The following is a 26,515-nucleotide window of genomic DNA, read 5'->3' on the forward strand; positions in this document are numbered from 1 at the left end:
CCGGCATGACTGAACACCAAGGTGCACGGAACGCTGTTACCTTCCCACCGAAGCGGTACCTGTTTATCTACTTGCAATTTCTTGCTTTCGAACTGCTAGGCTGGCAGGAGCTGGAACTAGAGACGGGAGCTCACTCCGTCATGCGGCACACTCTGGTCTCGAACTGCTGAACTACCGACCTTCCACTGCCTGCAGTTCAGCGTCTTAACCACTTGAGCCACCGCAGCTCTGAGTTACTTTACTTTAAACAGAATCAGCCTCCTATAATCCCGCGTGTATTTGTTGATATGGGTATCTCTGACTCGTCTCTACCCTGTTACTTCGTGACAATCCAAACAGTAGCTGTCTCCGGACTCTTCTAAATCAGGGACCTATCAGTCTCTTTTCCTCTGGGTACAGCTTGTTGATATACCATTCTCCCTACCGAAATGAAAGCATAAAGGGTAAAGAAAGGGGAGGTCACTGGGTAACTGTTGATATGATGCCCTTAGCCACTGAACCCATGTAGGGTATACCCTGATCACAACACTTGAAATAAATCTGACTTCCAAAAAGGTAGTTTTCAGTTGATCGGCTGGCAAACCATCACATGCAATGTGTCTAATTCTCAATCTGAAGATACTTAAATTTGTGGACTAAGGCCATGTTTCCCACCTGTTTAATATGGGAAGGGGGATGCGGAGAATGATATGTCGGGGGCCCAAAATCTGTTGGTCATCCCAGGGCCCAAGGACACCAAATTGGCTGTGACCAGGGCCAGGGCTTTTTCGGAGGCGGCTCCTACCTGGTGGAATGAGCTCCCAGGGGAGATCCAGGCCCTGCGGGACCTTATGCAGTTCCGCAGGGCCTGCAAGACGGAGCTCTTCCGCCAGGCCTTTGAGTAGGAGCCGCCGCCCCACTATTCCACCATCGTCATGGTTCCTTAAAGGATGTACCGACGAGGCCCTGAGGAAGAACCTGGACAACGTAAAGAAGATCCAATAAGCCGTCGCCATTGGGCATAAATATCCTGGGAGTACCACCTGGAACTGTGTTGATTCTATCCTGGACGTATGAGATGAGTAATTGACTGAGCACCATTGTTTTAAGCGTTGGATGTTTTTATTACGTTTTATATGTTTTTAATTATGGCACGGCTAATTACCCTGCCCTTGTTAGCTGCCCTGAGCCCACTGGGGAGGGCGGGATATAAATGTGAAAAATAAATAAATAAATGTCCTTTCTTGGATTCTCGCAAGTGGTTGTGGTTGGTTTTTCTCTGTACCCAGTTCCTCAAGGAAATTTCTCTCCATGAGGAATGGAACCTTCATGCTTTATAATGGTGGAATGTGAACATTTTGTTCTAACAGCAGCTCTCTGATCCATCCCAATCGGCTCTTTGGCATAGTTTACACAGCCCACGTGGGACAATGTGTCATTTACATTCCCTCCCCGCCGTCCCCCCCATCCCCCTCACAATGTATTGAAATCTCAGCTGTGTGTGAGAAGATCTTTCCACGATGTTTGTGTCCTTCACAGGTAATAGGATGTTTCCAGCAGCACCTGTCAGATCTTCTTTTCTTTGTGGTGAAGCGAAAAGCATTTCTGTACATCCAGGTCAGGTAAGGGAGGATATCCCGAAAACGGTATTCTGACTGTGGCTCCCCCCTGCCCCACATCTTCCCGGACCCAAAGGAACCACTTGGAAGGTTCTGGATGCTTCTTGGGAAGGGCTGAATCCTGCGACCTGTCACCTTCCGTGGGCTCTGCCTTCAGTTTGAGCTTCAGACGGGGAAGGAATGTTATCCATGAAGGCCAAATGGTCCTGCTTTCAGGGGCTGGTAACTTTTTTAAATAATATGTTTTTAATTTTAGAAAACAAGATCGTAGTCAAAGGGATACAAAAGAGAGAAAGGGATTATATAACAAAGAAAGGGATTATATATCAAGCCATATATCTGAAATATTATTACACATTGCACAGTATATCAGAAAATAAAAATTATTTATTCCCAACATACCTTTCATCACAGTTTTTGGAACATTTTCTATAAAGTACAATGATCCTTACTTCAGACATTTTAAATTTCAAATTTTATAATTATCTATTTTATAACTATGTTCCAGATTTCATCATCATCACTGCATGTTTTATATTGCATATTTCAGATTTCTACTTACTGTCCATAACTTTTAATATAGCAAAATGTAGGGGGAAATCTATTATATAGCTAAAAAAACTATTTTGTTTCTTTATACATTTATAATCAGAACTTGTTCTCATTCAGCTTCATCTTACAATACGGTCATATGCTTTGTACTACGCTTGTATACAATTTTTAATTGTTCCTCGTTCTAATTTTTAAATTATTTCTCATTCCAAGTTTTTCTCCTGCTTGCATAATAACGCTTAATAAACACTCCATGATCTCTCCTCAAATGTTGGAATTGATCTCTTTCTCAAATAAGTTGTTAATTTTGCCATGACTGCACAATCAGTGAATTTATTGTCCCATTCTTCTAAGCTTGGGTAAATGTCTGCCAAATGTTCTTTTTTTCAGGGGCCGGTAACCTTTGAGGAGGTGGCCGTGTGTTTCTCCGAGGAGGAGTGGGCTCTGTTGGATCCGGGCCAAAGGACCCTGCACAAGGAAGTCATGGAGGAGAATTATGGGCTGGTGGCCTCTCTGGGTAAGCATCTCTCTTTCTGTGGGTTGATCAAACCAAATTTCAAAATCTAAAAAGAGAGAGAGAGAAATCAATCTGCCATGTTTTCCCTCATGCATATTTCAACATCCTTCCCACTCCTTGCCTGTTTCTGCAATCCCAGTTAGAGCACGGTGCTACTGAACTCAAATTTTATTTTACTATTCACCAAGGAAGTCCTGGGTTGCCTCTCAGAGGCAGGCAATGGCATACCATCTCAGTTCCTCTCTTGCCTTAAAAACCATACAGGGTTGCCACAAGTCAGCTGCAACTCAGTGGCCTTTTCCACCACCACAGACTAACACAGTTGTTCACCTGAAACTAAGTAATAGCTGATGAGGCCTGCCTCTCCTCCAAGTCTCTTGGGTGGGGTTTGTTCCCTGTTGCGAGTCTGCATTTCTGTTTCAAGACTTTACCTTTTTTTTGTCTTGTTTATTCTAGCAAACAATGAATGGGAGAATGAAAAGGAGACTGACCCAGAAAGGCTGCCCAGGGGAAAAGACACGTACAAAGAAGTGGACCAGCAGAAAAGAAAAACTGAAGCCCGAGGGTGGAAGAGGAGGAATAAACCTGTAGCCTCTCAGGGTGTCAATGTCTATAAAATCCTAATTGAAGAAAAGATGGAGAAAGGCCAGAGAAAGAGAAAATGCCTCGTGTGTGGGAAAATTTTGAGCTGGAAGTCTAGCCTCAAGGCTCACTGGAAAATTCACACTGGGGAGAAACCATTTAAGTGCCCGGAGTGTGGGAAGAGCTTCCGACAGAGGGCAAAACTAATTACCCATCATAGAGTCCACACGGGAGAGAAGCCCTTCAAATGCTTGCAGTGTGGAAAGAGCTTCATTCAGAACGAATGCCTGACTTCCCATTTAAAAACACACTCAGGGGAGAAGCCATTTAAATGCCTGCAGTGTGGGAAAAGCTTCAGCTGGAGTCATAACCTGACATCGCATCAAAGAGTCCACACAGGGGAGAAACCATATCATTGCTCTGAGTGTGGAAAGAGCTTTACTCAAAGAAAAGACCTTACTTTCCATGAAAGAATCCACACCGGGGAGAAACCCTACACCTGTTCTGAATGTGGAAAGAGCTTCCACCAAAACGCACACCTGACTTCTCACCAAAGGATCCACACTGGGGAGAAGCCATACAAATGCCTGGAATGCGGGAAGAGCTTCACCCGGAGTTTGAACCTCACTTCACACCAGAGGATACACACTGGGGAGAAGCCATTCAACTGCTTGCAGTGTGGGAAAAGCTTCAGCTGGAGGCATAACCTTACTTCTCATCAAAGAGTCCACACTGAAGAGAAGCCCTTCAAATGCTTGCAGTGTGGAAAGGGCTTCATTCAGAAGGAATTCCTGACTTCCCATTTAAAAACACACTCAGGGGAGAAGCCATTTAAATGCTTGCAGTGCGGGAAAAGCTTCAGCTGGAGCCACAACCTGACATCCCATCAAAGAATCCACACAGGGGAGAAACTTTATACTTGCTCTAAGTGTGGGAAGAGCTTTTCTCAGAGGAGAGACCTGCATTCCCACGAAAGAATCCACACAGGGGAGAAACCCTACACCTGTTCCGAATGCGGAAAGAGCTTCCACCAGAAAGCACACCTGACTTCTCACCAAAGGATCCACACCAGGGAGAAGCCATACAAATGCCTGGAGTGTGGGAAGAGCTTCAGTCAGAGTTCGAACCTCACTTCACACCAGAGGATGCACACTGGGGAGAAGCCGTACAAATGCTTGCAGTGTGGGAAAACCTTCAGCTGGAGCCATAACCTGACATCCCATCAAAGAATCCACACAGAGGAGAAGTCGTTCCAGTGCTTGGAGTGTGGGAGGAACTTTAATAAGAAAACAAGTCTCATTTCACATCAAAGGGTACACTCAGCATGGTTGGAGAAAGGATCCTGTGACTAGCCACTTGGTTTTGCTTGCTCTAGGTTTAGAAGTTGTCCCTGTATCCCAGAATCCCCTGAATTACGAACCAACCAAAGGGGAACATTTCCAGTACTTTTCTTTTATATCTAAATGAGCAAATTATAATCATTCAAATGTGAAAGTAATGCTTGACTATAGAAACTGAGATGCCTAAAAATGACACAGTGACCTTACCTATATATTGGATATTAATGTAGTAGTAACAAAATATGTAACAGCGTTCCGTGCGCCTTGGTGTTTAATCTTGCCGGCCACATGACCACAGAAACTTCTTCGGACAGCGCTGGCTCTTCGGCTTTGAAACGGAGATGAGCACTGCAACCCTAGAGTCGGACTCGACTGGCTTTCGAGCAAGGGAACCTTTACCTTTACCTTTAACAAAATATGAATAAATTAAAAGGCCCATTTAACCTTAAATGAGAGATTAATTAAATGCGATTGGACTAAGCAGGTTTCCAGCTTTTAGAAATCAATTTGAATTTCCATCCTGTGAATTCTGCCAAATGGCCAATGTTCATAACTAGTATTGCTGATATCCCAAACCTGTTAGCGTGTTTGTTGGTTCAGTGTGACTGCTTGACTGCTCCTTTCTTTTCAGAAATCAAACCCTGCATTAAGGATTTAATGCTGAGACAAGATTTGCTGTAATTTAAAGGTGGAGTCCTTCTAATTCTTCCAAAACAGTTTTGCGGGTCTGATATATGCTGGGACCTGCATCTGGCACGGTTGACAATGTTTGCCCACAAACCAAGGTTTTGGTCTCATTTATTCCCCCCCCCCCCCAGTCTTGTGGATTACAGCTGAACATCAAGAAGATCAAAGTAATGACTGCCGGGGAGTTATAAAGGTAAAGGTTTCCCTTGCTCGAAAGCCAGTCGAATCTGACTCTAGGGGGCGGTGCTCATCTCCGTTTCCAAGCCGAAGAGCCAGCGCTGTCCGAAGATTTCTCCATGGTCATGTGGCCGGCATGAATAAACACCGAGGCGCACGGAATGCTGTTACCTTCCCACCAAAGTGGTACCTATTTATCTACTTGCAATTTCTTGCTTTCAAGATGCTGGGTTGGCAGGAGCTGGGGCAAGAGACAGGAGCTCACTCTGTCATGTGGCACTCGGGTCTCGAACCGCTGAACTGTTGGCCTTTCAGTCTGCAGCTCAGTGTCTTAACCTCTGGCCACCGCGGCCCCTGGGGAATTATACAATGAAGCTATTTATTTATTTGTTTTATTCAATTTATACCCCATCCTCCCCGCCGAGGCAGGCTCAGGGCGGGGTATCCAAGATTTTCTATTCCTTGGCTCCATTGTCAACCTAAAAGGAGCATGCACCCAAGAAATTAGAAGGAGACTGAGCCTGGGAAAGGCAATCATAAAGGAGCCAGAAAAGATTCTTAAGTGTAAGGATGTGTTGCTGTTGTCCAAGATCAAGAAAATGCATACCATAGTATTCCCCATTGCTATCTATGGCTGCAGTCACACACACTAAATAATCCACTTTCCATCCACTTTCCAGCTGGATTTTGCCAGTTCACACGGTAAAAATCCAGTTGCAAAGTGCACTGAAGGTGGAAAACGTGGGATCATTTGGTGTGTGTGTCACCACAGCTTTTGGGTGTGAAAGTTGGACAATTTAAAAAGCTGGCAGGAAGAAATGGGTACCTGCTCCTTACGAGCGGGGGGGGGCACCTTTCCTCCGTGATCGGTGTTAGAAAGCAGCAGCGAGAGACGGAGCGAGCGACAGAGACTGTGCCTGGAAAGAGCATGACGGTGCGGCGAGTACTGGAGCCGATTGGACGAGGAGTCGAGCTGCCTCGTTCATGTTCTCTGGGGGCCATCTGCTGGACAGAAGCCGCTACTGCAGAGAAAACTACCATCGAAGTCCACCATCGAATCCAAAGGAAAAGATCCTGCTGTTAGGTGCCTAGTTAGGAAAAATACCCTCCCCTCACCATTGTACCCTAGCTTAGATCAATTGTGTGTGTGTGTCTGTAAACCGCCCTGAGCCTCATGGATAGGGCAGTATATAAATCGCTAATGTAATGTAATGCTTGAAATGGGGTGTTGGAGGAGAGCTTTACAGATACCGTGGACTGCCAAAAAGACAAACCAGCAGGTTCTAGACCAAATCATGCCCGAACTCTACCTAGAAGCTGAAAATGACTAAACTGAGGCTATCGTACTTTGGCCACATTATAAGAATACAAGAGTCGCTGGAAAAGACAATAATGCCAGGAAAGGCTGAAGGCGGCTGGAAAAGACGAAGACCCGCCATGAGATGGATTGACTCAAGTCAAGGAAGCCACGATCCTCAGTTTGCAAGACCTAGGATTGATAGGATATTTTGGAGGTCAAATCCATAGGTTTGCTATAAGGCGGAAGCAACTTGATGTCATTTCACATTCACACGGGACTAGACTCTTCCTTGGTCTCTCACCTGATGGTTAACTTAGGGAGGCTGGTGGGGACTTGTTACACTGGGCAGTGAGGATTCACTCCCCAGCCTTCTTGTGGCCCCGGTCACACGGCAAAGTTGCCGCGGGAGAGGCACGGAAGGTGGGCGGATTATCCGGGCGCGATCACACCCCAACATCTGGGAAGTGGAGGGCACCCATGGCTTACCCCCGACAATGCGTGTTAAAAAACTAGTACCTCCAAGGTACTAGTAAACGTTTGCCACGGGCTGCCTCCAGACGCTGGTGGTGTGATCGCGCTGGCACGCGGCATTCCCCTCCGGTCCCTCGTTTACCCGCCAGCACCGAGGGAAGGACCCGTGGTGTGCCGCCGGCACGTCTGATCGCGTAATCGTGAATCAAACTGCGCCGGGGCAATTAGTCACGCCTCCTCCCCCGCAATATCTGGCCCGTGTGACCGGGGCCTGTGTTTAGTTTTTTTTTTTTTTGGTAAACAAATTTTTATTTTCTTAGGAACATAACATATAAGATTAAATCATTCAGTCCATTGTTTACCTCATTCCCTTCCTCCCCTCCCTCCAGTGGCTTCCCGCAATGCTTCTCCCCCTTCTTACAAATTTCATTATATCATTAACACATCATTTGTTATCATCCAACCTCAAGATAACATCATTTGACTTAATATTGATCTAAACATATTAAGTTTTGTTTTACATCCCAGTTCTTTTCCAGATATATTTTAAAGTCATTCCATTCTTGAAAAAACACGTTGTCTTCTTGATTATTCAACTTCTTTGTAATTTTATCCATTTCTGCCATGAACAGAACTTTTTGTATCCAGTCTTCGATTTCTGGTACTTTCTCAGTCTTCCAAAATTGTGCATAAATCATCCTCGCTGTTGTAATAAGGTACCAGAATAAAGTCCTTTTAGTCGAGTTAACTTCTTCCATTTTTAGTCCCAAAAGCAGAATTTCAGGCGCTTTCTTGAAAGAGCACTTAAGTATTTTTTGCATTTCTTTGTGGACTTTTGTCCAAAAGAGTGTAGCTTTTTCACAAGTCCACCACATATGGTAAAATGAGCCCTCATGTTTTTTACATTTCCAACATTTATTTGACATATTCTGGTTCATATTTGCAATTTTCTTTGGGGTCATATACCACCTATACATCATTTTGTAACAATTCTCTCTAACATTGGTACAGGGTGATATTTTAATAGCATTTTTCCACAAATATTCCCAGGTTTCTATGTCAATTTCCTTATTCATATTTATTGCCCATTTTAACATTTGCTCTTTCACAGTCTCATCTTCTGTATACCATTTTAACAACACTTTATACATTTTAGAGATATCTTTTCCCCCTCCACTCTCCCATACCTTTTCCATTTCATTTTTTTCCTCTCTAAAACCATAATTTCTTTTGTCTGACCTAAAAAGGTCAGAGATCTGCATGTATTTCAACCATTCATATTCATATTCAATTTCATTCTGCTTTTTCATTACCCATTCTGTTCCCTCTTTTTTTATTATGTCTTTATACAGCAACCAATCTTTGTCTCTACGTCTTGAGTAAGATGTTAACACTTCCACTGGTACAATCCAAAGTGGCCTTACATCACCAAAATATTTTTTATATCTCATCCATACCACAAATAATGCTTTTCTTACCACATGATGCTTAAAAAAGCTATCCATTTTTGTTTTGTCATACCATAAATATGCATGCCAACCAAATCTACAATCATGACCTTCTAACCCCAATAGCTTATCATTTTCTAATTTCACCCATTGCTTCAACCAGGTCATACAAACCGCTTCATAATATAATCTGAGATTTGGTAGCTGTAGTCCACCTCTGTCCTTGGCATCACAAAGTATTTTCATCTTAATTCTCGGTTTCTTGCCTGCCCAAACAAACTTTGATAGTTCTTGTTGCCACCTTTGCAGCAAATCTGTCTTACTAAGTATTGGTATTGTTTGGAACAGGAACATCAAACGTGGTAGGACATTCATTTTTATAACTGAAATTCTTCCCATCAGTGACAAGTTCATTTTGTCCCATTTCTTAAAGTCTTGGGTTAACTTAGCCCATAGTTTTTCATAATTGTTCTTATATAAGTCTATATTCTTTGCAGTTAACTCAATGCCTAAGTATTTCGTCTTCTTTACCACTTCACATTGTACCAAATTTTGTAGTTCCACTTGTTTTTGTTTCGTCATATTTTTGCAAATAAGCTTCGTTTTATTCTTGTTTACATAAAATCCTGCCAATTCTCCAAAATCTTTTATTTTTTGAAATAGTAACGGTAACTCTTCCGTCGGGTTTTCCACAATAAACATTACGTCATCTGCAAAAGCACGGTATTTATATTTAAAACCTTTATGTGTCAAACCCTTAATCTCTTGATCTTGTTGTATTTTTTGTAAAAGTACCTCCAACACCCAAATGAACAATAGCGGTGACAAGGGACAACCCTGCCGAGTACCTTTCTGTACCTTGAAGCTATCGGTCAATTCTTTATTTACATTCAGTGTAGCTCTTTGTTCCGAATAGATAGCTTCAATACAATTTCTGAACTGTTGTCCCGTATCAATTTTTTCCATCATCTGTAACATAAACTTCCAATTAAGATTGTCAAATGCTTTTTCCGCATCCACAAACAAAAAAGTTACCTCTTTTTCAGGGTGCTTTTCATAGTATTCCACTGCGTCCATTACTATTCTTACATTATCTCGAATTTGTCTTTTTGGCAGAAAGCCCGCTTGATCTTCTGAAATCACTGTTTGTAAGTAGTTTTTCACTCTTTCTGCAATAATTTTTGCAAAGATCTTATAGTCATTATTTAGGAGAGAAATTGGCCTGTAGTTCTTTACATTCGTTAGTTCTTGGCCTTCCTTTGGTATCAATGAAATGATTGCCTCTTTCCATGAGTCTGGCACTTTCTTGCACATCCGTATGTCGTTGGATAAAGCTTCCAGGGCCGGGACAAGTTCCTCTTTCATTTTTTTATAAAACTTCGCGGTAAATCCGTCCGGCCCTGGCGCCTTCCCCAACTTCGCTTCTTCAATTGCCTTCCTCACTTCCTCTGTTTGGATTGGCCCATTTAGTAAATCTTTAAACTCTTTGCTTATTTTGGATAGTGGAATCTCTTCTAAATATCTTTCAATCTTCTCAAGATCAATTCTATTTGCTTGAAACAATTTAGCATAATACTTGAAGAAACTTCTCTTTATACCATTAGGGTCAACGAATTCTTTTCCTTCTTCTATAATTTTGGTTATCATTCTTCTTTCTTTTCTTGCTTTGAGTTGCCAAGCTAGATATTTCCCCGGTTTATTCGCCCCTTCAAAAGATTTCTGTTGTAACTTCTTTAAATTCCAATAAAGCTCTTGGTTCAAAAAATCATTCAGCTGTTCTTTCAGCAACTGTAGTTCTCTAATAATCTTCTTTTTCCCCGGTTTCTTCTTCAGTTCTTTTTCTTTTTGGGCTATTTGTTCCAATACTTCCACTTGCCTTTGAAGTTTTTCCTTCTTTTGCTTCACATTTTGTGAGATGAGAATCCCTCTCATCACAGCTTTGTAAGCGTCCCACACTACCTGTATTGAAGTCTCTTTATTCAGATTTTGTTGGAAATATTGTTTTGTTTCTTCTTTTAACATTTCCATAACACCTTTTTTATCCAACAAATCTTCATTTATTCTCCAAAGAAAGGATTTATTCCTTTCAGTAGAGGTCCACAAAACAGGGTTGTGATCCGAGTTACATCTAGGCAGGATTTCTATTTTTTGTGTTTTCATTGACAATTCTTCTGACATCCAAATCATATCAATTCTGGAAAAAGAGCAATGTCTATTGGAATAAAAAGTAAAATCTTTCTGCGTTGGGTTCCATTTCCTCCACACATCTTCTAGTTTTTCCTGTTTGACTAGTTCAAAAAAGTTCTTTGGCAATTTTCCACTAATTTCGTTGCCTTTTTGTGATTGTCTATCCAGCCGATCTATAGTTCCATTAAAGTCTCCGGCCAAAATAACTTGATCATAAGTTTGTCCTTGTAGGTGTTCAGTTAAGTCCTTAAAGAACTTTTCTTTTGCTCCATTGGGTGCGTATATATTGACCACCAGTGTCTTTTTCTGTTGAATCATCACTTCCACACCCACATATCTTCCTTCCAAATCTTTGAAAATTTCTTTAGGTTGTAAATCCTTTTTCACATATATCACCACACCTTTTTTCTTATTTAAGGCCGAGGAATAAAATTCTAATCCCAATTTAACATTTTTTAAATATTTGGCATCCAGTTTTCTAATATGAGTTTCTTGCAAGCATATCAAGTTACAATTTTGTTTTTGTATCCAATAATTGATTCTTTTCCTCTTGTTAGGTGAATTTAATCCATTCACGTTCCATGACAACAATTTGTAATCCATTGTAGATTCTTAATTTAAAGTTCTCCAAAGACGTCAGAATTGTCCGCCTTAAATTTATAAAAATCCGTCACCGACCTGATCTGGACTCTCCCACCTTTGTAAGTAAAGGATAAGCCTTGTGGAATTTCCCATCTGTACCTAATATTCAAAGTCCTCAGTTTATCCACCAAAGGCTTATACCTTTTTCTGTCTTGCAGTACTGCTCGGGGGAGTTCTCTCATCACCATAATCTTGTTTCCTTCCATTTCAAAAGGGACGGTGAATTGTTTCTTAAAAATATCTTCTGTAGTTGTTCTTGTTACAAATTGTACAATAACATCTCTTGGTAAATTTTTCTTTTCTGCAATTCTGGAGTTCACTCTGTATATCAAATCAAAATCAGAGTCCATTGTCCCTTCATCTTCTTCCAAATATGATGTTATTGCCTTCATCATTTCATCTCTTATATCTTCATTTTCCTTCTCTTTAATGCCCCTGAATCTCAGATGGGTTTGCATCCTTCTGAACTCCATCATTGTTTCTGATCTTCTAAATTGCTGAGTCAAAGAATCCTGTTTTTCTTCCACTTGTTGCATCTTCTCTTCCACTTCCGTAGTTTTGGTTGCATTAGCCTGAATCTCCTTTTTGACTCCTTCTATTTCTTGCTTGATTGAAGTTATCTCAGTAGTGACCAAATCTTTAATTGCCGCTATGTTCTTCTCCTGAACCTCTTCAAGTTGTTTCAGATGAATCTGAGTCTGCTTTGCCATTTGTGCCTCCAGTTGCTTTTCAATCTGTTCCCCCATCCTTTTTTCACTTTGTTCTCCCATAGCTTGTATTGCTTCCAGCATCCTTTTCTCCATTGCCTCCATGGCAGCATACATCTCTTTCTTATCCTTCTCCCTCTCTTTTGACATCTTGGGGGTTGGTGTCAGCCTAGTTGGTGTTGAATTAGTTCTTGGTCTCACTTTTGGCTTAACGTCAGGATCAGAGTCAGCTCTTTTCGGTCCTCTTCTGGTCTCCGTTTTGGTGCTTTTCCTGCGGTGCGCAAATTCACAAACAAACAGTCTCTTCTAAAGGGTAGCCTTCAATCAGCCATTCCCTTCTATTTTCGCTTTTAAAAACCCTCTAAAAGAAGTTTAAAGTCAAATTTAAAGTCAGGTCCTCCTCAAAATGTCGGGCGCAACTTCTCTATGGTATTCGGGTATAGAGTAGGTCAGGTTACCGTATTCCAGGTCCCGTCTGTTCGTATACACTCACTTCCGGTTCTGCTCTCTTGTAGCTCCGAGTCTCTTCCTGTTGGCTTCCTGTTGGCTTCAGCCCTTCTTTCAGGGCTTCCTCTTCCTGTTCCAGCACCTCGGAGTATTTTTTTCGTTACACCGGCCTGCTCCTCCCGCGATACAGTTCGTCAGTTTCGGTTTTCGGCTGCGCACATATCTCAATTCCCACCGCAGGAATGTTAAACAATGTTCTTTTTTACTGTTTTAAAGCCTTCAATCAACTATTTTCTTTGCCGGAATCGGATTTCTGGGAATGTTTGGTCATTTCCCGCTCAACCGCTTGTTTCAATTTTTATCTTATCACAGTTCAGGTAAGCGGCACGTTTATTGTTATCTAGCACGATCAAATCGGGTTTCGCATTGCTTCTTTTCACTTACTGTTGTTGCCCATCTTCAAGAGGTCGGCTGGTAGAGAGCTTAAACCGGTAATCCGGCTCGAACGGCCGCTGCAGAGTTGCTTGGCACTTGCCTTCTTCGGGGGAGGAGATCAAAGCATGAAACGGCTCCTTCGGGAGCCGGATCACGCCAACCTCACACTCCCTCTTAGGCGCTGCTGCCTGCTTGTCCCCCCCCCTCACTGGGGAGCGATGCGTTGGGCTAAAAACTGCCCAAGCTGTCAAAAGCGGCCGTCGCTCACTTCGCACAATCGCGAAAGTGTGTCAGTCCTCCATCTTAGTCCGACCGGAAGCCGGGGCCTGTGTTTAGTTTTTGCCTAACAGGTCACTTTCCTGTGACAGACCTTCCCACCAGGGGCCAATGCTGAGGGCTAGGAAGGGTGAATTATCAAGGGGGGGGGGAGAGATGGTATTCTCATCCTGCAAAAGAAGAGGGGTTGTCCTTGTTACATTCCGGAAGAAGAACCGATTTGGGAGACAAAAGGCAGAGTTTTCTCTTTCACAAGTACGATTTTTAAAAATGCGTGGCCTCACTCTGCAGTTTTCAACCCAGATGATGGAGTCCCGGCACAACCGTGGTTTGGTTTGATTGTTTTTTAAATTAAAAGCTTCAACTTTAAAAGCGGCAGAGGGCAACGCACCCATTTTATGAACCTTTCGTTTGACATTATTTTTACAAATTCCTTGCCAGTTACAGCCCAGTCTTTTTATCTGATTTGGAACAATGGATGTAATGTGTGGATGGGAAAAACCCAAGAAATAAGGCCATGTTCAGAATGGAAGGTTATTGAATCCCCCGGTTTGTAGAGCTTCTTTCTTTTTTAAAAGTCAGTGTGCGCACGTGTGCGTGCATGCAGGTACACTTGCGTGCCTGGAAGTCATGTTGACTTCTGGCGACCCCTAGTGGAGCTAGGATGTTTTTCAGAAAGTCGACTTGATATGCCTGCTTCTGTGTCCTGAGCCCCGGTATTCCTTGGAAGTCTCCCTTCCAATTAGATGCCAGGGTCAGCCCTGCTTAGCTTCGGAGATCTGACGAGATCGGGCTTGCCTGCGTTATCCCCTTTTTGAGATATGGTGGCCGGAACTGGACAGAGTATTCCAAATGAGGTTGCCCCCATATATCTACACTAGGGCACTGCACCATCAGCCGTTTTATTCCCAATCTCTCTCCTAATCATGCCCACCTGCCCCTCCAGTTGCCTCTGCTGGGGCTGCCAACTGGCCAGAGAAAAAAGAAATCCTGTCCCTTTAATGTTATGAAGGAGAAGAAGAAGAGGAGGAGGAGATTGGATTTATACCTCGCCCTTCACAGAGCGGCTTACAAACTCCTTTCCCTTCCCCTCCCCACAACAGACACTCTGTGAGGGAGGTGGGGCTGAGAGAGCTCTTGACAGAACTGTCCCTGACAGAACTATGGCTTGCCCAAGGTCATCCAGCAGCTGCAAGTGGAGGAGTGGGGAATCAAACCCGGTTCTCCCAGATTAGAGTCCGCGCACTTAACCACTACACCAAACTGGCTCTCCCTACCCAGAAAAACACCAGCTGCCCATGTCTATGTTAAGCCTCTGTTCCAGAGACAAGACCTTTCTTTCCAGACCTGTTGGCAGCTTATCTCTGTCTGATATCTCATAGTTTTGCCACCATCTCGAACTCAGTATGACTGAATGTTCTCTGTCACCGAGCTCTGGGGCATCTCCCTTCTAAATGCTGCCCCAATGTCCAAAGCGCTGGGTCATTCTCTGGTTCTCCATCCCGCTTCCTGAATAGAACCTCCATGTTCCAGCGCAGTGTACCTCTGAACACCAGCCACGGGAGACAAAAAAAAAACTGGGCAGGGGCGTAATGCCTTGGAGTCCGCCCTCTGAAGCGGCGATTTTCTCCAAGAGAGCCGATCTCTGTCGTTCGGAGGTCAGCTGTCATTTCGGGAGGTCTGGCGGCGCCTGGCAACCCTGCGATCTGCTAAAGGACACCGGAGCTTCTTCGTGCAAGAGGAAAGGGCCGCTCCACGTGGCATCCGCTTCTGACGGCCGAATCCGGAGTGAACGTTGCGGTGTAAACGTTTTCATTGACTTTTGTTTATTTTTGGGTGCTTCGTTTCTGCTCCGATTCACCCTGAAGGGTTAAAAAACGGCGCGAGTCCGCTTTCCTAGACAGACCGAAAGGGAAGAGGGTTCGTGGATGGGGAGAAAGGGGGGGACGACGACTCGCTTCCTGCCCCGCCTCCCGCTGCGGGAAGGAGGCCTTTGTGGGTCCCTCGCCCGCCCCAGGGTCCTGCCCCTCCTGACAGCTGGTGAGTCCCGCTTGCATTCGAGCGAAGGGAGGGCGCAAACGGCGGGGGGTGTGTGTGTGTGTGTGCAAACGGTGGGGGCGGGGGGGAGAGAGCCCTCTCTCCCCCCCTAGGAGACCCCTCCCCACGCAAACCTGGCTCCTGCGTGCTTGCTTTTCCTCAAAGGAGAACGGAGCAGATGGAAGGAGGGGGAGGCCTGGGGGTGGGGGGGGAATCGAGCAGAAGCCGAGGGCATCTGAGGAAGCCAGCTCTTTGAGGGTTCCCCCCCCCCTTGCATACAATCATGGATTGATAGCCAATGTTCCCTCTAAGCTGTGGAGTCTTGTGAGCAAAAATTCTGCTTTGTGAGCTACCGGCATTAAAGTTGTGAGCGAGCGGTTTGGCTGCTGCATCAATCAGTTTGCTCTGGAGCCCTCCTTCCTGAGCGGAGACAAAAATGCGTGAGCTGGAGGCTAGAAAACTGCGAGCCAGCTCACACCAACTCAGCTTAGGGGGAACACTGAACCAGGAGGTCTTTTAGGCTGGGGAGTTGTTCTTCTCTGAGAATACGGATGGAAGGTCTGCGGGTCTGTGCAGCTGGAACTCACTAATTAGGACCCGAACGGCTGTCAAACCTCCCTGCAGTCTTCTTGCACTGCGGCATCCGGTGTCTGTCATTTTACTTGGACTCCTTGAGACTGGTGTATTCGTCTTCCTGATTCGGTCTTGAGTTCTTGTGATTTGTTTTTCCAGTTTGGTTTGTATGTGGTATATATGTCTCTGTTGCCCTGTAACGTTTTTGGCAATTACTTTCCTAACTCTTTTCAATATTATAGACGCGCCTTGAATCTGTTAATGTTTGGTTCCTTTTATCCCAATATGTTACATTTAACATGCAGCGTTATTACCTTTTGCATACACTTTGTTTATAGGATTATGCTGGAAGACAAGAATCTTGAAGGATCTGCTGGACTGTTGCTACATTTTGATTAGCAGATTTGGGGTAAGAAGAGTGAGAGTAAAGGTAAAAGGTTCTATATAGAGAACCAATTAAGAATAAAGATCAAGCTATCTCATGCTCAGTAACAAAAAAACTGGGAAGCATTTCTCTAACATCCAGCATATCTCTAACAGTTTCTTAGGAGAAGTAAGCAAGTCACAGGCAGGGAGCCTCTCTTCTGGGAAGATGCTCTGGACCAGTACGAATTCCCATATTCATAGGATTTATAGGCTTCACCTTTCCTACCAGGAGGAGCATCAGTTTATAGCAGAATCACTCTGTGCCTGCCCCGAGTTGCACACAGAACAACGTGTATGTTTATCTTTGCAGGAAACCAGAGTTCTGCCAGTTGAGGGACCATTTTTGCCTTGAGAAAAAACTTGGAAGAAGAAAAAGAAGTTGATCTTTTGGCACAGAAAATGGAAGAGAGGGACTCATCCAGCTCTGAATCATGGAAAGGTCGTCTTGTCTTTCATGCTGGGAGGAGAGAGGGATTCTGGGAAGGACCGACGCAAAAAATCCTGGCTGAAGACGCCACCAGTTTAGATGTGCAGCGCCAGCAATTCCGGCAGTTCAGCTACCAGGAGGCGGAGGGCCCCCGGGAGGTCTCCAGCCGACTCCACCGTCTTTGCCGCCAGTGGCTGGAGCCGGACAGGCGCAGCAAGAGGGAGATGCTGGACCTGGTGGTCCTGGAGCAGTTCCTGGCCGTCCTGCCCCCGGAGATGGAGAGCTGGGTGAGGGAATGTGGGCCGGAGACCAGTTCCCAGGCGGTGGCCCTGGCAGAAGGCTTCCTCCTCAGCCGGGCAGAAAGCAGGAAGCAGGAAGGGCAGGTGAGATGGACGCATTCTAGTGATTTCAAGTGCTGGAGGAGGGGAAAATAATATACCAACGATCTTCATCAATGGTGTAGATTGTTTTTGAACTTCTCCAAGTCTGAGATGTCCTAACCTCCCACCCCAATGCTTTTGCCTGCCCTGTTCCTTTTTTAATTCTTGTATGCTTTCCCGGCTAGGAATCCCCGCTTCTCTTTCAGGCGCAGTGGCCATCTGAAAAGGCCAGTGGCTTCCCAGAGGCAGAAAAGGATCTGATGGTTGCCAAGCAGAAGCTGCTGCAGACGGGGATCAAACAGCCAGGGAACTCAGGAGAGGCATCAGTGGGTAAGAAGAGAAGAAGAGAAGAGATTGGATTTATACCCCACCCTTCACTACCCAGAGGTGTCTCAGAGCAGCTTACAATCTCCTTTCCCTTCCCTTCCCCTCCCCACAACAGACACCCTGTGAGGTAGGTGGGGCTGAGAGAGCTCTTGACAGAAACTGCTCTTTTTCAAGAACAGCTGTGCCAGAGTTATGGCTTGCCCAAGGTCATCCAGCCAGGTGCAAGTGGAGGAGTGGGGAATCAATATATATATATATATATATATATCTGAAATCTGTTTCTTCCCCTTTTACGTTCCCCTGTGCCTTTTGCGTGGCTGAGATTCTGGTTTACAGCCTCTCCTCTGATATCTGAATGTCTCTGCAATGGACCGTTTTCAGCTGCAAGATCATGATTTCAGGTGGAGTGCTTACAGGTTTCACCGGTGCCCCCCAAGCGAAGGAAACTGGGAGCTAAAATCCCCACTACAAACTCCACATCAAGCCAAAATGCTCTAGGGTGTTGTACATTGTGCAAGATTACAGCAGAGGGCTGACAGATGCATAGTTTCTTTTTCCCCACCTGTTTCATATGAGGAAAGGCTGAAGACTCTCGGACTTAACCATTTAGAAATGAGATGACTAATGGGGGGCATGATAGAGATTTATAAAATTAGGCATAGGTTGGAGAGAGTTGACAAAGAAAACTTTTTCTCCCTCTCCCAAAAGACTAGAACTCGAGGGCATGCAATGAAGCGGATGGGCAGTAGGTTCAGGACAGACAAAGGAAATACTACTTTACACTGAGAGGGATTAAAATGTGGAATTTGCTGCCTAAGGAGGTAGTGATGGCTATAGGAATAACAGCTGTGAAAGGGATTAGATAGAGTCATAGAGGATAAGTTTATCAATGGCTACTAGCCATGGTGACTGTGGGGAACCTCCACATTCAGAGGCACTAATGCAATGGATCCCAGAACCAGGAGGCAACATCGGGGGAAGGCCTCGGCCTCTCTGCCCTCTTGTTGGCCCTCCAGAGGAACTGGTCGGCCACAGTGTGAGACAGGATGCTGGACTCGATGGACTATTGGTCTGTTCCAGCAGGGCTCATCTTATGTTCTTATGAAGGGGGATACGGAAGGAAAATGATATCCCTCCCATCTTGAATCTTCACAAGTCCTTTGCTTGTTGGATTTTTTTCCTGTAAGCAGTTCTCAGTGGGAAGGGGCAAACTATATGGCTTCTGAGAGGAAGGGAGCATTCATGCTTTTTAACGGTGGAACATGAAACATTTGTTCCGACAGTACCCCATATCTATCCAAATCAGCACTTGGGCAATAATTCATATAGCCCCTGTGTCGTTTTCACGCACACACACACAATGTGCTGAAATCTCCACTCCCAACATGCTTGTGTCATTCACAGGTGATGGTTCGTTTCCGGGAAAAGTTCCTCCCAACATGCTTGTGTCATTCACAGGTGATGGTTCGTTTCCGACAGTATCTTGTGGTGAAGCGGAAGGCATTTCTATGCATCCAGGTCAGGTAAGGGAGGATATCTTGAAAGCGGTATTCTGTCTGCACTTCCCCCCCGCCCCACATCTCCCTGGACCAGTGTTCCCTCTAAGCTGAGTTAGTGTGAGCTAGCTCACAGTTTTTTAGCCTCCGGCTCACAGACTTTTGTCTCAGCTCAGGAAGGATGGCTCCAGAGCAAACTAATTGATGCAGTAGCCAAATCGCTCGCTCACAACTTTAATGCCAGCAGCTCACAAAGTAGAATTTTTGCTCACAAGACTCCACAGCTTAGAGGGGACATTGCGCCTGGACCTAAAGGAACCGCTTGGAAGGTTCTGGATGCTTCTTGTGAAGTGCAGAATCCTGCAACCTGTCACCTTTCGTGGGCTCTGCTCTCAGATAGAGCATTAGAGGGGTAAGGAATGTTATCTGTGAAGGCCAAATGGTCCTTCTTTCAGGGGCCAGTAACTTTGTTCAATTTTAGAAAACAAGATAGTAGTAAAAGGGACACAAAAGAGAAAAATGGATTATATAACAAGAAAGGGACTATACTACAATGGTTGACTCTGGCAATGCTGTGGATATAGTGTATCTAGATTTCAGTAAAGCATTTGACAGAGTTTCTCATGATATCCTTGAGGATAAGCTGGTTAAGTGTGGGCTGGATGGTGCAACCGTTGGATGGATTCATGGTTGGTTGAAAAATCATACCCAACAAGTGCTCGTAAATGGCTCTGTGTCTACGTGGAGGGAAGTCTTGAGTGGAGTGCCGCAGGGCTTGGTCCTAGGCCCGGTGTTGTTCAATGAAATGACCTGGAGGAAGACGTAGAGGTCTTATCAGATTTGCAGATGACACGAAGCTGGGAGGGATTGCTAATTCTGAAGAAGACAGAGTCAGGATTCAAAATGATCTAGATAGGCTGGAACAGTAGGCTGAGACAAATAAAATGAATCTCAATAGAGATAAGTGCAAAGTCTTACACTTAGGTACAAAAAATCAAAGGCACAGATATAGAATGGGAGGAACTTGGCTTGACAGCAGCCCATGTGAAAGGGATCTAAGTGTTCTGGTTGATCACAAGCTAAACATGAGCCTGTAATGCGATGTGACTGCGAAGAAAGCTAATGCAATCTTAGGATGCATTAACAGAAGCATTGTGTCCAGATCACGGGAGGTGGTAGTTCCGCTCTATTCTGGTATGGTCAGGCCTCACCTGGAGTACTGTGTCCAGTTTTGGGCACCACATTTTAGGAAAGATGTTGACAAGCTCGAACATGTCCAGAAGAGGGCAACCAGGATGGTGAGAGGGTTGGAATCCAAGTCTTATGAGGAAAAGCTGAAAGAGTTGGGTATGTTTAGCCTGGGAAAGAGAAGGCTTAGAGAGGACATGATTGCAGTCTTCAAGTATTTGAAGGGCTGTCATGTAGAAGATGGAGCAGATCTATTCTCTCTTGCTCCGGATTGCAAGACTAGATCTAATGGGTGCAAATTACAAGGGAGTCGTTACCGGCTAAATATCAGGAGAAACTTCCTAACTGTAAGAGTGGTTGAGCAGTGGAACAGACTGCCTTGGGAGCTGGTGGGTGCTCCTTTGCTGGACGTTTTGAAGCAGAGGCTGGATGACCATCTTTTGGGTATGTTGTAGGGCTATCTTACAGCTATGCTCCTACAGAGTGCAGGCGGTTGGACTAGATGACCTGCAAGGTCCCTTCCAACTCTAACATATATGATTCTATATATCAAGCTATATATCAAGCCATATATTATTACACATTGCAAAGTATATCAGAAAATAAAAATTATTTCTCCCCAATATACCCTTCATCACAGATTTTGGAACATTTTCTATAAAGTACAATGATCCTTACTTCAGACATTTTAAATTTCATATTTTATAATTGATCGATTGTACAACTATGTTGCTGATTTAATCATTACTGCATATCATATATTGCATATTTCATCATTTCTGCTTACTCTCCATAACTTTTAATATAGCAAAATTTAGGGGGAAATCCATTATATATCTAAAAATATATTTTGTTTCCTTGTACATTTATAATCAGAACTTGTTCTCATTCAGCTTCATTTTATAATACCTTCATATGCTTTGTAGTACACTTACCGTATATACAATCTTTAAATTGTTCCTCATTCTAATTTTTGAACTGTTTCTCATTTTAATTTGTCTCCTGCTTGCATAATATGCATAATAAACACTCCATCTCTTCTCAAATTTTGAAATTGATCTGTTTCTCAAATAAGTTGTTAATTTTGCCATTACTGCATAATCAGTGAGTTTATCTTCCCGTTCTTCTAAGCTTGGACAAACGTCTGCCAAATGCTCCTTTTTTCAGGGGCCGGTAACCTTTGAGGAGGTGGCCGTGTGTTTCTCCGAGGAGGAGTGGGCTCTGCTGCATCCAGCCCAAAGGACCCTGCACAAGGAAGTCATGGAGGAGAATTATGGGCTGGTGGCCTGTCTGGGTAAGACTAACACAGTGATTCATCTTGATCTACTTCTGACATGAGTTCTTAGCATGTTGCTCAATTATTTCTCTTATTTATTTATTATTTTATTTACTTAGAGTATTAAGAACATAAGAACATAAGAGATGCCAATGTTGGATCAGGCCAAAGGCCCATCCAGTCCAACACTCGGTATCACACAGTGGCCAGAAATACCAGTGCCATCAGGAGGTCCACCAGTGGGGCCAGGACATTAGAAGCCCTCCCACCGTTGACCACCCCAAGCACCAAGATGACAGAGCATCACCTGCCCCAGAGTCCCTATCTATACCTTGTGGCTAATAGCCACTGATGGACCTCTGCTCCATATGCTTATCTAATTCCCTTTTGAAGCCATCCATGCTTGTAGCTGCCACCACTTCCTGTGGCAGTGAGTTCCAAGTGTTAATCACTCTTTCGGTGAAGAAGTACTTCCTTTTATCCGTTCTAACCCGACCGCTCAGCAATTTCATGGATTGCCTGCCCACGAGTTCTTGTATTGTGAGAAAGGGAGAAAAGTACCTCTTTCTCTACCTGCTCTTTCCCATGCATAATCTTATAAACCTCAATCATGTCACCCCTCAGTCGTCGTTTCTCCAAGCTAAAGAGCCCTAAGCGCCTTAACCTTTCCTCATAGGGAAAGTGTTCCAACCCTTTTATCATTCGAGTTGCCCTTTTCTGCACTTTTTCCAAAGCTATAATATCCTTTTTAAGGTGTGGTGACCAGAATTGCACACAGTATTCCAAATGAGGTCGCACCATTGATTTATATAGCGGCATTATGATATTGGCTGATCTGTTTACAATACCCTTCCTAATAATCCCCAGCATAGCATTGGCCTTCTTTATTGCAGTCACACACTGTCTCGACATCTTCAGTGAGTTATCTACTACAACTCCAAGATCTCTCTCTTGATCAGTCTCTGCCAGTTCAGACCCCATCAACGTGTATTTATATTTAGGATTTTTGGCTCCAATGTGCATCACCTTGCACTTGGCCACATTGAACCCCATTTGCCATGTTGACGCCCACTCGCCCAACTTTGACAGATCCCTTTGGAGTGCCTCACAATCCTCACTGGTTTTCACCACCCTGAACAACTTCGTATCATCCGCAAATTTAGCCACTTCACTGCTTACTCCCAACTCCAAATCATTAATGAACAAGTTAAAAAGCAGTGGACCAAGTACTGATCCCTGCGGTACCCCACTGCTTACCACCCTCCACTGAGAAAATTGCCCACCTACACTCACTCTCTGTTTTCTATGAACTAGCCAGTTTTTGATCCATAAAAGGACTTGTCCTTCTATCCCATGATTTTTGAGCTTACTTAGGAGCCTTTGATGAGGAACTTTATCAAAAGCTTTCTGGAAGTCAAGGTAAATAATATCTATTGGATCCCCCTTGTCCACATGTTTGTTCACCCCCTCAAAGAACATTAACAGGTTAGTGAGACAAGATCTTCCCTTACAGAACCCATGTTGAGTCTGCCTCAATAGGTTTTGTTCATCTATGTGCCTACTAATTCTTTCCTTAATAATGGTTTCCACCAATTTACCCGGTATCGACGTCAGACTGACTGGCCTGTAATTTCCCGGATCTCCTCTGGAACCCTTTTTAAAGATGGGAGTGACATTAGCTACCTTCCAATCCTCAGGAATGGAGGCAGATTTTAAGGAAAGATTACATATCTTTGTCAGGAGATCTACAAGTTCACATTTGAGTTCTTTCAGAACTCTCGGATGTATGCCATCTGGGCCTGGTGATTTTTCAGTTTTTAAGTTGTCTATCAGTTTTAGGACCTCCTCTCTCATCACCTCAATCTGACTCAGGTCTTCCAACACCCCTCCTGAAATCAGTGGTTCTGGAGTGGGCAAGCACTTCTCATCTTCCACAGTGAAGACGGAGGCAAAAAATGCATTTAGCTTCTCAGCCATTTCCCTATCATCCTTCAATACTCCTTTTACCCCTTGGTCGTCCAAGGGCCCCACTGCCTCCCTGGCTGGTTTCCTGTTTCTAATGTATTTGAAGAAAGTTTTATTGTTGGTTTTTACGTTTTTTGCTATATGCTCCTCATATTCCCTTTTTGCCTGCCTGACCTCAGACTTGCATTTTATTTGCCATAGCCTGTGTTCCGTTTTATCAGCCTCACTGTGACTAGCTTTCCACTGCTTAAAGGAATTCTTTTTACTTTTTACAGCCTCCATTACTCTGTTTGTTAACCATGCAGGCTTTTTCCTATACCTGTTTGTGCCTTTCCTAACCTGCGGAATATATATTTTTTGAGCTTCTAGGATCGTAGTTTTAAATAGATCCCAAGCTTCCCCAATTGTTTTGACCCTTTCTACTTTTCCTTTCAGTTTCCTCCCCACGTGTCCCCTCATATCAGCTAAATTTCTCCTCCAGGACCTCACGACTGCATTTCCCCACATTGTTGGTGCCGACATGCACCACGACCACTGGCTCCTCCCCAGCACTATCTACCAGCCTATCTAAAACACGCGTAATGTCTGCTACCTTCGCACCAGGCAGGCAAGTCACCATACGATCAGTACGCGGGTTCGCCACCCAGCTGTCTACCTGTCTAAGGATCGAATCATTAACTACCAAGAGCCCCCCCCCACCCTGCCCAGGGATGGTTCCTTGGTGCAAAAGGATACCCGCTCACCAGCTGGGGAAGAGGTCCCTTCTGAGGGCACATTCCCCTTATCCTCAGCACGTTGCCCTGTTTCCCCTAGACCCTCATGCTCCCTGACAGCAGCGGGGCTGCCAGATCCAGAGTGGGACGTATCTAACAAGTCCCTGAGAGTCTTTTCAGTGCGCCTAACTGACTGTCTCTGCTTCTCCAGGTCAGCCACCTTGGCCTCAAGGGAGCACACACGTTCCCTGAGAACCAGGAGCTCCTTGCACCGAGCACACACTCAAGACTTCTGTCCAGTGGGCAGATAGTCATACATGTGACACTCCGTGCAAAACACTGGATAGCCCCCAACCCCCTGCTGGCATTCTGGCTTCATAATTCTTTTAAAATAAGTAAATATAATCCCCCTTTTAAAACCCTTTCTGAGTCCGCGCACTTTAACCACTACACCAAACTGGCTCTCTCACCAAGCTTTGACTCACAAAAGCTTATACTCTGAAAGGTCTTGTTGGTCTTTAAGGGGCTACTGAACTCAAATTTTATTCTGCTCTTCACCAAGGAAGTCCTGGGTTGCCTCTCAGAGGCAGGCAATGGCATACCATCTCTGTTCCTCTCATGCCTTGAAAACCTTACAGGGTTGCCACAAGTCAACTGCAACTCAATAGCATTTTCCACCACCGCAGACTAACGCGGTTATTCGCCTGAAATCAAGTAATAGCTAATGAGGTCTGCCTCTTCGCCAAGTCCCTTGGGTGGGGTTTGTTTCCTGTTGCGATTCTACATATCTGCCTCAAGACTTTACCTTTTTTCCTTTGTTTATTCTAGCAGGCCATGAAAGGGAGAATGAAAAGGAGACTGACCCGGAAGGGCTGCCCAGGGGAAAAGACAAAGAAGCGGACCAGCAGAAAAGAAAAACTGAAGCCCGAGGGTTGAAGAGGAGGAATAAACCTGTAGCCTCTCAGGGTGTCACTGTCTATAAAATCCTAATTGAAGAAAAGATGGAGAAAGGAAAGAGGAAGAGGAAATGCCTTGTGTGTGGGAAAATTTTGAGCTGGAAGTCTAGCCTCAAGGATCATTGGAAAATTCACACTGGGGAGAAACCATTTAAGTGCCCGGAGTGTGGGAAGAGCTTCCGACAGAAGGCGAAACTAATTACCCATCAAAGAGTCCACACGGGAGAGAAGCCCTTCAAATGCTTGCAGTGTGGAAAGAGCTTCATTCAGAATGAATGCCTGAATTCCCATTTAAAAACACACTCAGGGGAGAAGCCGTTTAAATGCTTACAATGTGGGAAAAGCTTCAGCTGGAGTCATAACCTGACATCTCATCAAAGAATCCACACAGGGGAAAAACCATATCATTGCTCTAAGTGTGGAAAGAACTTCACACAGAGAAAAGACCTTACTTCCCATGAAAGAATCCACACAGGGGAGAAGCCCTACACCTGTTCTGAATGCGGAAAGAGCTTCCACCAGAATGCACACCTGACTTCCCACCAAAGGATCCACACCGGGGAGAAGCCATATGAATGCCTGGAGTGTGGGAAGAGCTTCAGCCGGAGTTCGAGCCTCGTTTTGCACCAAAGGACGCACACGGAGGAGAAACCGTTCAAATGCTTGCAGTGTGGGAAAAACTTCAGTTGGAGCCATAACCTGATATCCCATCAAAGAATCCACACAGAGGAGAAGTCGTTCCAGTGCTTGGAGTGTGGGAGGAACTTTAATAAGAAAACAAGTCTCATTTCACATCAAAGGGTACACTCAAAACGTTTGGGAAAAGGATCCTGTGAATAACCACTTGGTCTTGCCTGCTCTAGGTTCACAAATTGTCCCTGTTTCCCGAAATGCCACCTGTTCCCAGAATCCCATGAATTACAAACCAATCCAAAAGGAATATTTCCAGTACTTTTATATCTAAATGAACAAATTATAATCGTTCAAATATGAAAATAATGCTTGGCAGTAGAAATTGAGATGTCTAAAAATGGCACAATGACCTTATGAATATATTGGACCTTAACATAGTAGTAACAAATAAAATATGAATAAATTAAAATGCCCGTTAAAATGAGAGACGAATTAAATCTGATTAGACTAACCAAGTTTCTAGCTTTTAGAAATCAATATGAAATTCTGACTGTCCTGTGAATTCTGCCAAATGTCCAGTGTTCTTTATAACTAGTATTCCTGATATCACAAACCTGTTAGCATGTTTGTTGGTTCGAAGTGACTACTTGACTGCTCCTTTCTTTTCAGAAATCAAACCTCGCATTAAGGATTTCATGCTGAGATAAGAGTGGCTGTATTTTGAAGGTGGGGTCCTTCTAATTCTAGTAAAA

The 26,515-nt window shown here is 44.3% G+C and overlaps 1 protein-coding gene across 1 annotated transcript in view; it reads left to right on the forward strand.

Annotated features, from left to right (window-relative positions):
- LOC107123423 (zinc finger protein 721-like) overlaps positions 1 to 26,232 on the forward strand; it is a 112,666-nt gene extending 86,434 nt beyond the window's left edge. The window contains exons 11-12 of the mRNA XM_015426670.1: positions 3,375 to 4,562; positions 25,176 to 26,232. Of these exons, the coding sequence (XP_015282156.1) occupies positions 3,375 to 4,562; positions 25,176 to 25,970 (1,983 nt within the window). The 3' untranslated portion in view covers positions 25,971 to 26,232. The remainder of the gene's footprint in view (positions 1 to 3,374; positions 4,563 to 25,175) is intronic.
- The last annotated feature ends 283 nt before the right edge of the window (positions 26,233 to 26,515 follow it).

Source organism: Gekko japonicus, unplaced genomic scaffold (genome assembly GCF_001447785.1).
Source record: "Gekko japonicus isolate JY-2015 unplaced genomic scaffold, Gekko_japonicus_V1.1 scaffold2302, whole genome shotgun sequence".
Lineage (NCBI taxonomy): Eukaryota > Metazoa > Chordata > Lepidosauria > Squamata > Gekkonidae > Gekko > Gekko japonicus.